Source organism: Salmo salar, chromosome 15, assembly GCF_965601325.2.
Source record: "Salmo salar chromosome 15, fSalSal1, whole genome shotgun sequence".
Lineage (NCBI taxonomy): Eukaryota > Metazoa > Chordata > Actinopteri > Salmoniformes > Salmonidae > Salmo > Salmo salar.
The window spans coordinates 75435014-75447251 of NC_138305.1; the positions used below are offsets into that span (position 1 = coordinate 75435014).

General features: G+C 39.9%; 1 protein-coding gene across 2 annotated transcripts in view; it reads right to left on the reverse strand.

Moving 5' to 3' along the window:
* Positions 1 to 6885: 6885 nt before the first annotated feature.
* Positions 6886 to 12238, reverse strand: part of tp73 (tumor protein p73) — a 47775-nt gene continuing 42422 nt past the window's right edge. For both annotated transcript variants that reach the window (XM_014146164.3, XM_014146166.3), the window contains 5 exons: positions 11968 to 12092; positions 11609 to 11727; positions 11200 to 11335; positions 9606 to 9699; positions 6886 to 9387 (listed from right to left, as the gene is read on the reverse strand). In XM_014146164.3, the coding sequence (XP_014001639.1) occupies positions 8992 to 9387; positions 9606 to 9699; positions 11200 to 11335; positions 11609 to 11727; positions 11968 to 12092 (870 nt within the window). In that variant the 3' untranslated portion in view covers positions 6886 to 8991. The remainder of the gene's footprint in view (positions 9388 to 9605; positions 9700 to 11199; positions 11336 to 11608; positions 11728 to 11967; positions 12093 to 12238) is intronic.

A 12238-nucleotide genomic window follows, 5' to 3' on the forward strand; every position in this document is an offset into this window, starting at 1 on the left:
TAGACCTTACAGTGTAATGCTTAGTTACGAGCCCCTAACCAAAAATGTAGTTTAAAGAAATAAATTAGAGTAAGAATAAGAAATAAAAGTAACAAGTAATTAAAGAGCAGCAGTAAAATAACAATAGCGAGACCATACACAGGGGGTACCGGTACAGAGTCAATGTGCGGGGGCACCGGTTAGTTGAGGTAATATGTACATTTAGGTAGTGTTATTAAAGTGACTATGCATGGATGATAACAGCAGAGAGTAGCAGCGATGTTGAAGGGGGGGGCGTGCGCAGTGCAAATAGTCTGGGTAGCTATTTGATTCGATGTTCAGGAGTCTTATGGCTTGGAGGTAGAAGCTGTTTAGAAGCCTCTTGGACCTAGACTTGGCGCTCCGGTACCGCTTGTCGTGCTGTAGCAGAGAGAACAGTCTATGACTAGGGTGGCTGAAGACTTTTAGGGCCTTCCTCTGCCTGGTGTAGAGGTCCTGGATGGCAGGAAGCTTGGCTCCAGTCATGTACAGGGCCGTATGCACTACACTCTGTAGTGCCTTGCGGTCGGAGGCCGAGCAGTTTCCATATTAGGCAGTGATACAACCAGTCAGGATGTTCTCGATGGTGCAGCTGTAGAACCTTTTGAGGATCTGAGGACCCATGTCAAATCTTTTCAGTCTCCTGAGGGGGAATAGGTTTTGTCGAGCCATGACCAGCATTTCAAAGCACTTCATGGCTACAGACGTGAGTGCTATGGGTTGATAGTCATTTAGGCAGGTTACCTTAGTGTTCTTGGGCACAGGGACTATGGTGGTCTGCTTAAAACATGTTGGTATTACAGACTCGGACAGGGAGAGATTGAAAATGTCAGTGAAGACACTTGCTAGTTGGTCCTCGCATGCTCGCAGTACACGTCCTGGTAATCTGTCTGAATGTTGACCTGTTTAAAGGTCCTACTCACATCTTACTCACTTGGTTCAGTCTGCTTTCCACCAGACACTGGGAGATAAATTCACCTTTCAGCAGGACAATAACCTAAAACACAAATAAAATCATATCAAATCAAGCTTTATTTATACATCACACTTCAGACATGGAATGCCACGCAATGTGCTTCACAAAAAATAATAAAAACAATGAAAATATTGAAATATTTACTACTCAATAAACATAAGAGGATAAAAAACAAAAGCATAACAATAAAAACTCAACGACTGAAAATCACCCGATGGAAAAGCAAAGTTAAAAAGATGTGTTTTAAGATCTCTTTTAAATACGTCCACTGTTTTGGCCCCCTCGTGTTCACTGGCAGGCTATTCCAGAGGCTGGAGCCATAGTAACTAAAGGTTGCGTCTCCATGCCTCTTGGTCCTAGGCTTTGGGATAGTTAAAAGGCCAGTGCCAGAGGACCTGAGGGACCTACTGGGTACATAACTTAAAAACATGTCTGACATGTATTGGGGTGCACAATCGATTTAAAAATCAATAAAATAATATTTAAATTAATTATAAAACTCAGTGTAGAGACCTTAAAACAGGTGTAATGTGTGCTCTCCATCTGGTCTTGATCAGTACCCGTGCTGCAGCATTCTGTATGTTTTGCAGTTGACCAATGGCTTTCTTGGGTAGACCAGACATGAGGTTATCAGCCTGAGAGAGAAATGGCAGTGGTGTAAAGTACTTAAGTAAAATTACTTTACATTTTTACTTCACCACATTCCTAAAGAAAATTGTATACTTTTTACTCCATACATTTTCCTTGACACCCAAAAGTACTAGTAACAATTTGAATGCTTAGCAGTATAGGAAAAATATAAAATTCACACACTTATCAAGAGAACGTCCCGGGTCATCCCTACTGCCTTTGATCTAGTGGACTCACTAAACATAAATGCTTCCTTTGTAAATGATGTCTAAGTGTTGGAGTGTGCTGTCAAAAAAAGTAATAAAAAGGGAAATTGTGCCGTCTGGTTTGCTAATATAAGGAATTTGATGTATAGCATTTACTTTTACTCAGGTATGACAATTGAGTACTTTTTCCACCACTGTACTTAAGTACATTTCAAATCTGATACTTTTAGACTTTTACTCAAGTAGTCATTTACTGGGTTACTTTCACTTTTAATTGAGTCATTTTATATTAAAGTATCTTTACTTTTACTCAAGTATGACAATTGAGTACTTTTTCCACCTCTGAGAAACGACCACACCATGGCAATGTTCCTCAGATGGTAAAAAGCTATTTTGGTCACATTCCTAATGTGTGATTCTAAATTGATTTCAGAATCTAAAATAACACCTTGTTTTAAAAAAATCTTTATTGAATTGAAATGTGTGACCAGATTCTCTCTCTGTGCTTTGGCTACAACAATAAGTACCTCGGTCTTGTCTTGATTTAGCTGGAGGAAGTTGTGAGCCATCAAAGTATTTAAATCACTAATACAGTCTAATAATTTATCCGTGAATCTAAAATTCTCTGGTGACACGGAAATGTAAAGTTGTGTATCGTCTGTGTAGCAGTGAAAATAAATACTGTGCTTTCTGATAACGCTGCCAAAGGGTAACATATATAAACTGAACAGCACTGGACCCAAATCTACACGGGAGTTGCTTACCAAGAAGACAGTGAATGTTCCTGTGGTCGAGTTACAGTTTTGACATAAATCTACTTGAAAATCTATGGCAAGACCTGAAAATGGTTATCTAACAATGATGAACAACCAATTTGAAAGAGCTTGAAGAATTTAGAAAAAAATAATTGCCAAATGTTGCACAATCCATGTGTGGAAAGCTCTTAGAGAATTACTCAGAAAGACTCACAGCTGTAATCGCTGCCAAAGGTACTTCTCCAAAGTATTGACTCAGGGGTGTGAATACTTATGTGAAAGAGATATTTCAGAATTTCATTTTCAACACATTTGCAAAAATTTCTAAGAACATGTTTCACTGTTATTATGAGGTTTTATATGTAGATGAGTCAGAAAAAAAAACGATTTAATCAATTTTTTATTCAGGCTGTAACACAACAAAATGTGGAATAAGTCAAGGGGTATGAATCCTTTCTGAAGGCACTGTATATACTTTTGACAAGTTTGAAGATTGTCTTCTTTACAGTAGGTCGAGGGCCATGTCCCAATATAGGCTACTCGTTGAAGGACCGATATTAGCATTTTTTGTGAATCATGTTCAAATAAGCTTTAAGGAGAGATGTGGACTCCAGTCAGATGACTTGGACTCAAGTCAGACTCGAGTCACAAATATGATGACTTGCAACTCAACTTTGACTTTAACACCAATGACTCGTGACTTAACTTGGACTTGAGCCTTTTGACTCAAACTGACTTGATACCCTCCCCAAGCCCAAATACAAAAAATTATGCTATTAAAAAAAGTGTTAATTTAATTTAACGGATTACAGTTTGAATCAGACAGCAGCCAATCAAATTGTGCCAGCTGAGAAAAAGTTGCGCGTGGCAGTGCAGAGGAACGTCGGAGCCCTTGGAAAGATGATACCCAAAATTATTATTTTCGGATATAAAGACTACGCTGTATCAACAAAATCTTACAAAACATGTGGAAAGAAAATGACAGCTGGAGGTGCAACAACTTCCAACTTTGTTCGACATTTGAAGCTGCACAAAGAACGGTAAGTCGTGGCTAATATAGCCGGCTTTAAATCAATGAGCCTCCACACAGTCAGTCAGTGCGGGAACGTGATCATTGCACCCAATATTGAGCTACAACTGGCTAGGCAGTTGGTAGCCTAAATCCTGCCTGATGTTACTGCTGTTCCTAAAGCCATTGACGTATGTTAGCCTACTGTAACCACACAGGCGTGTGTGTGTGTGTGTGTGTGTGTGTGTGTGTGTGTTAAGGTTGGGAGATTGTGTACAAGCCTACATCGCCCGATTGCGATAGTCGATCGCGATTGGGGGGGGGGGGGGGTCTTTCTTATACCCACCCATGTATTTCCATGGAAATATAAAGTTTATTTGGAAAGTAATAAATGTATTTTTAAAAGCATTCATGATTTGCGTAAATGTAATATACTAACTATTACTCTTGTTAAAAATATGAAATGCTATTAAATTTGGTGAAGAGCACATTATGACTTGTTTAGGACTCAACTCAAAGTTTAGGACTTGAGACTTGACTTGGTACTTGTCGGTCTTGACTTGAGACTTGACTTGGACTTGCCTGTCTTGACTTGGGACTTGACTTTGGACTTGAGTGCTAAGACTTGAGACTTACTTGTGACTTGTAAAACAATGACTTGGTCCCACCTCTGGCTATAAGTAACTTTGTGGCGCTTCACAATCAATTTTAGATACTTTCGGATGATGAGCGAAAAATGCTAATATCGGTCCCATGAGTTGAATGAGATTTGTGCCAGAAATGCTAAAACGTTAGCATGTGGAAACAGTGCCAGGGAAACTAAACCAAAGCATGGATTGTCATACCTTGTCCATAGACTGCTTACAAGGTTAGGAAACCAATGTGTCATTTTGTAATTTTGTAAACTTTCCCTTTAAGCATTTTTGGGGAAGGATTCATAATGTTGTTCTCCCATCCTCATGTGTGAATTTAGGTAATTTTAACATGAACATGTGTGTGTGCACATTTGACCTGACCCTGTGTGAAAAATCGATTATTTACACCGCTACTGCCACATAGTGGCCATTTCAGGAAGCCATGATATCCACATCACTGGTCATCTTCACTGTCCCAATCAGAAGGCAAGTCACTGGGCACAGACATCAGTTCAATTTATAGTTTTGATTTACATTCGGTTGAGTTGTCAACTAACATGAATTCAATGTGAAATCACCAAAAAATGTCACCATGTCATTGGATTTAGGTTAAAAGTTGGGTGAAAAAAATACAAAATGCCCTTAGGTTGATTACTTTTTACACATACAATCAGTTTTCCATGTTGATTCAACGTCATCACATAGATTTTTTGGGTTGAAATGATGTGGAATCAATTTTGATTGAACCAGTTTTGCGCACTGGTAATTGACTCTGGTGTCTAGGCTACCCTTGTGGTGACTCTCAGTAGATGGTCAATGTACACACAGTATACTTCAACATGACAGTACTGGTTCTTTTGATAAACACACTAGACTACTATATAAACAACAAAGAGATATGATATGTCTGCAGTGCTTAACTTTGGCATGATCTCACCGGAACTGAGCACCGGCACCTCAAATGTTCTACTGCTTGAGTTTCTGTACCTCATAGAATATTAGCTCAAAGTTAGCACCTAAATATAAAAACAGTACCGGCACTCAAAAGGAGTATCGGCACCTATTTCAGTCTAGCAATGTATGTCGCACATATGACATACACTGCCTTCAGAAAGTATTCACACTCCTGGACTTTCTCCACATTTTGTTGTGTTACAAAGCGGGATAAAAAATGTTTTAACTGAGATTCTTTCTGTCAACGATCTACACAAAATATCCTGTAATGTCAAAGTGGAATAAAAATGATATAAATACTGAAAAATAAAACACTAATATATCTTGATTACGTACGTATTTAACCCCCGAGTCAATACATGTTAGAATCACTGTTGGCAGCGATTACAGCTGTGAGTCTTTCTGGGTAAATCGCAAGATCTTTTTACACCTGGATTGTGCAACATTTGTGCAACATTCGTCTTGGTAAGCAACTCTAGTGTATATTTGGCCTTGTGTTTTAGGTTATTGTCCTGCTAAAAGGTACATTTGGCTCACATTGTCTGTTGGAAAGCAGACTGAACCAGGTTTCCCTCTAGGATTTTGCAGGTGCTTAGCTCTATTCCTTTTCTTTTTATTCTTAAAAACTCCCTAGTCCTTGCCGATGACAAGCATACCCATAACATGATGCAGCCACCACTATGCTTGAAAATATGAAGAGTGGTACTCAGTGATGTGTTGTGTTGGATTTGGCCCAAACATAACGATTTGTATTCAGAAAATAAAGTTAATTTCTTTGCCACATTTTTTGCAGTTTTACTTTAGTGCATTATTGCAAATACGATGCATGTTTTGGAATATTTTGTATTGTGTACAGGCTTCTTTCTTTTCACTTTGTCATTTAGGTTAGTATTGTGGAGTAACTACAATGTTGTTGATCCATCCTCCAATCACAGCCATTCAACTCTGTAACTGTTTTAAAGTCACCATTGGCCTCATGGTGAAATCCCTGAGCGGTTTCCTTCCTCTCCAGGCAACTGAGTTATGGAGGAATGCTAGTTAGGAAGGACGTCTGTATCTTTTTAGTGAGTAGGTGTATTGATACGCGATCCAAAGTGTAATTAATAACTTCACCATGCTCAAAGGGATATTCAATGTCTGCTTTTTTTACCCATCTACCAATAGGTGTCCTTCTTTGCGAGGCATTGGAAAACCTCCCTGGTCTTTGTGGTTGAATCTGGGTTTGAAATTCACTGCTCGACTGAGGGACCTTACAGATAATTGTATGTGGGGTACAGAGATCAGGTAGTCATTCAAAAATAATTTGAAACACTATTATTGCACATAGAGTGAGTCCATGTAACTTATTATGTGACTTGTTAAGCACATTTTTACTCCTGAACTTATTTATAACAAAGGGTTGAATACCTATTGACTCAAGACATTTCAGCTTTTCATTTTTATTCATTTGTAAAAAAAAATCTAAAAACATAATTCCACTTTGACCTTATGGGTTATTGTGTCTACATTAGTGACACAAAATCTCAATTTAATCAATTTTAAATTCAGGCTGTAACACAACAAAATGTGGAAAAAGTCAAGGGGTGTGACTACATTCCGAAGGCACTGTATATCCAATTATCTTTAGAATTGAGAATCCAACAACATGTAGATAGACCTTATTAGACCTACATTTAGGAAAGAAAGTTGCTCCACACCTATATGTTTCTGTAAAGCACACTTTTTAATATTCATGATTTACAAGAAAAAACACTGTACACGTACAACCTCAAATAAGAAATGGAAATCAATATAAACAGCGATATTGGGACATTGTTACACATTGTTATAAAAAAAAGAAACACTTGAGACAGTACCTCTCCAGAAATATCAGAACAAAGTGACAATCTACCATTTACAAGTTATGACGTTGGCCTAATACTGATTATAAGCACACTGAACATGAAATGATTTCTATCCTCTATTCTTTTCAAAGCAGTAAAGTGCTTTATTCTGCTTAACTGTTGGGTGTTAATGGAAGGTATGCATCCCTTCCTGTGGACTCAAGGACTGTTCTGCACTGAGTATTGGAAATGGCATTATTCACAAACCCTTTTTTTATAATAGCAAAATGATCACTGACTTTTGCCCATGTACTGTGCACTTGATAGGAGTGGCTGCGGTCAAATTGTGTCAAAATAAGACACCACACAACATTTTGAAACTGGAGTCATTGTCCTTTTTGTGCCACCCTGTTTTACGCTAACCCATCAAGTACAGGTGCATCATGGTTAAGTATGGTATCAACTACTCAACGTGAACTACTAAACATGACTGTTTGAATCAATATCGAAGCAAGTGCCATGCAGTGGAGGAGAATTCCAGAACACATACAGTAGTGGCATGGCTTAGTATATAAAAACTGTCTAGATCAAATGTTGTGATTATGTATCTTCAAGGGAGATATATACAATACAAATAACTTGCTTTGCAGTTTGAAATACAATTCCACACAAGATATTGCTGTAAAAGAAATATAGCGAAACACATCAACTGAATTAATTGTTCATGTGGTGGTGTACAGCAGGGTTGGAATCATGGCCTAAATTCAGGAATTCCATATCAATTATTTGATTTCATAGCACATTGGGAGTGTGTTACTACTAATAAAGAATTCTATAAAAACAACCCATTTCATTTTAATACACATTTTGTAAAGTGATTAAAGCCACAGTCTGGGATTTGGGAAGCTGATTGTCAGTTATGTGATTGTCCGTATACACTCACTGCCTTGTTCTCAAATGAACTCAATCAATCTGACTTAAAAGGCCTACTTTACTCGGCAAAAAATGGGGTCCTCTGTGATTGTCTGCCAGTAGCATTGCCCACTAGATACAGTACCTGAGCGTGACCTATCTAATACTGATGTTTAACTTTCCCCTCTTCGTTTCAGGCAACAGATACATCACTTGAATCTATTTCGCCTGTTCAATTGACTTTACAGGGTGGCTTCGTCAATCCATACAATCGTATCAACAACCAAGGTAGTTATCCAACGTGACACAGGGGAAAATCGTTCCAATACATCGGCTACTATAGACAAGAGTCAGGGGGTACAAGTACTCCACCGAACGAAACAAAGGGTTTTGGGTTGAAATGTAAGACAACGGTGTGCTTCTGTTCTGTAACTATGATGCTTTAGCACAGGAGTGATCGAGAATTAACACAATACGAAGATCATGACCACGCTGATACACTCTTGTATGTACTTGGATTTAAATTGAAACTCTATACATCTGTCTGTGTGAACAGTTATACCTTAAGGAATCTAAATACACATATTAACCTTTTTCATTTGACCACAAATCTAATACATTTTACAGAACATTATGTACATATTTACACCAAAAGAACATTTCTTGATCCAATTGAGTACAGGTATGTGATGGCTTGTTCAATGGAATCTAGCCATACGATGACATATTGTGAGCATTTCTGTTTCAGGCTCAAATGTACTGACTTAATTATGACGAAGTCAACTGACTTTTAGTAAGCTGTACTGACTTAGCTGTACTGACTTACAAAAAAACTATAGAGAAATTGTGCTACATACTGGTTGTCCTAAGCCAACCAATATGTAAAGCAACATAAAAAAACAAACAACACTAAACCAGGCCCCTGATGGACATCAGAACAGAAGAGTCATCTCACTCTCTCCCTCGCTCCCTCTCTATCCCTCTCTCTCTCAGTGAACATAAAGAGTCCCGTTCTCTCCATCTCGCTCTCCCCTCCCTCTGTATCGCTCTCTCTCTCTCTCTCTCTCTCTCTCTCAGTGGACGTCACTTTCCATGAACTCCTCCTTGATGGAGTTCTTGTTGCTGCGTGACACTTTGCAGTCGGGCATGTCAAAGCCAAAGTCGGCCCACTCATCTGCGGCGGCAGCGACTGCCTGGGGCCCACCTCCCGGGCGGTTGGATGGGATGGTAATGGTGTGGCGCACACGGAAGTGTACGGCCTCCATGACACGCTGGCGCTGCAGCTCGCCGCCGGGGACGATGGCCATGGCGGCGGCTGCCATGTTGCTGCTGGAGCGGAGGAGCTGCTGGCCATAGTGGTCTTGATGGTGGGAGGAAGGAGGTCCCACCCCGCCTCCCTGCTTCATGTCCTGCAGGCCCCGCCAGATGGCCAGGCGGAACTGCTCTGGGATCTTTAGAGCACTCAGGTCCTAGAGAGAGACAGAGAGAGAGAGCGAAGGAAAGGATTGACAGAATGGAAGGAGAAGAGAGAGAAAGGAGGAGAGTGAATGGTAGAAAGAGAGAGTGAGAGAGACTTAATAGACCTCAGGCCACACTGATCCAACCAAACCTGACCCCCCCCCCCCCCCTCTAGGACTGGAATGATTCACACTGTGTAAATTGCAGAGAGAGTGAATGGGTATTTTACCTCCATGGACAGAGTCTGGAGTTGGTAGAGACTCTGCAGGCCCTGCAACGTGAAGTAGTCGATGCAGTTCTGGCAGCCCAGACTGGTTAGAAAGCTGTGTGGAGAGAGAAGCAGTGCCACTTAGATTTAAGACCAGAGTTAGTGTCCACTCCACCGCAGCCAAATTTATGTAGGGAGACAATGTCTACTTCGGTCTACTTCATGTGATTAAAATCCACTACCAGAGTTAACTGTAATTTTATTGAATGGTTAAAAATGCCAGAAATTTGCTTGTCTGTACAGATGTAGGATCTTAATTTGATCACCCTGTTGCAGGAGAGCTTTCCTTGTAGTGTATTTGAGGTTTAAAAAGGCTTCTGAAGTTGGTTCATTTCCATTTAGAAAGTTCAGACTTGATTTTCCATTACGAAAAATATATCAACCCCTACAGAAATGTCCATTAATTATAATCCACATAATAATTAACATTTCTGGTTGCAGCAGGATTATTTTCCTGCTGTAGCAAAACTGGCTCAAATTAAGATCCTACATCTGTACCTATCGTAAAACTAAAATGATGGTTTCATGTCCAATAAGGAACAAAGAATATTACAATAAATTACAAATGGAACCATTTCTCAATGACTATGGCTATTAATTTCCCTCAAATCAAATTCATGCAGTTGTATTAAAGATTCATAAAAGCCAATTTGGTTGAATTAAAACCTTTATTATAAATACATGGATATAAAATTCTCGTCTACAAACACTTTAAACAAAACAAAATGTACAAAACAGTATACGATAATAACCATGTTCATTCTAATGCTGCTTTTTGTCTGGGTACAAACAGTGCAAAATGAAAGCCCTAACATTATGATAAAACAACGTCTTAGTTTGAATGCAATGCTACGCACTAACAGATTAGAAAAATATGTTTCTAATGTTCCAATACCGATTTCCCTTGTATTGTGCATATGATTAGAGGGAATTAATGAAAATAAGATGTTAAGATGGACAAGTTGTTCATTTAGATTTGAAAAACATAATATTAGAATTCTCTGATGGGTAAACATACTGTACTGCTTATACAACTCCCCAAACCTTAGGAAAGTGAATCAGCAACCTATTCTTCCAAATCCGACCAGCAGAGCATTCACTTAACATTGCAACAAAACCCCAGAAATGTCTTACTATCAGACCAAAGTAATGGAATACCGATTCATTAAAGCTTGATGGATTTTTTTCCAGTTGCTTTTAATTTAGCTACAGTCTTATACAGTTCAATGTAAATGGATGAAGTAGGTACACAAAATGGCTGTGTTCTCTGTGAGAGAAACAATATGACCCAAATTATTTTAAGCTGCTCTGGGACATATTGTAGGCAGAGAAACCAAGGAAGATGAGAAAAACTACCCTCCATGTTGGCAAACATGTCATGACAGCACCAATCCCATTTCAATCCTTACCAGAATATAAGGACCTTTTGGTGCCAAGATGGCGACTGCACAGATCTCAAACTGAAAAGGCCCTATGATCTATTTATCATAGATGGCTCGGACTGTTGGCTTGTGTCAGTGGGAGAGGAAGACAGTGTCATTGGAGGGGGAGGTACCTGACTAGGCTGGGGTCAGGGTTATACGGAGGGGGAGGGGTGCAGTGCGACGTGGACAACATGGACTGGCCACCCCCGTGTCCCCCGTTCATGTCACTGTTGGTCTGCATGTGGTGACTGTTGAGCATGTTGGGACCTGTGGGAGAGGGGTCAGGAACAAATCAATAGGCGCAATCAATAGGACAGTGCGCTCAGAATGATGTCATTCAGAGGTTTTTCAGAGGTTTGCCATTGTAGCTTCTAATGACTAGCCTCGTTCCACCATCCTGATCTCGCAAGATAACATTCTGAAAGGAAATAAGAGAGCACAGCAGTCAGGATGCTGGATCAGGTTATCTAATGGCACCCATTAGCTGTGATAACACACACACACACACACGACACACACATTCCCCCGACAAACACTCACCCACGTGCCCCATGCTGGGGAGGGGATTTTGCTGAGACTGGTGGCTCCCATGGCCCCCGTGCAGCTTGTTCATGTTGGACAGGGGAGATCCATAGGAGGACGGGGATGCAACGTGGCTCCTGGGAATTGGAGGGGAGGGAGATGACGGAAGTGTGAAAGAGTGTAATATTTGTATGTGTGTACGACAGCACAGGTGTATGCACGGATGGAATGAGTGTATTTGGGTTTAAGTGTGTGTGCGCGCACCTGTGTCTGTGTGCTTGTCTGTGTGAGTGAATGAGAGAGAGAGAATGTGTGTGTGTGTGTGTGTGTGTGTGTGCGCATGTATGCGTATTTGAGCTGGTGTGTGGCTGACTTACTGTCTCTGAAGCAGCTGCTGCTGTTGTTGTCTGTAGGAGTCCACCAGCTGCTGTGGTACGAACTCCACCAGCTCTAAACTGTCCTTGATCTTCATCAGCAAGTCAAAGTTCTCTCTGCCGCGCACCTGCACATATAATATATATATACACAGTAGTTATATGATACAGTATATATAATAGTTATATCATACTACCGGTCAAAAGTTTTAGAACACCTACTCATTCAAGGGTTTTTCTTTATTTTTTACATTGTAGAATAATAGTGAAGACA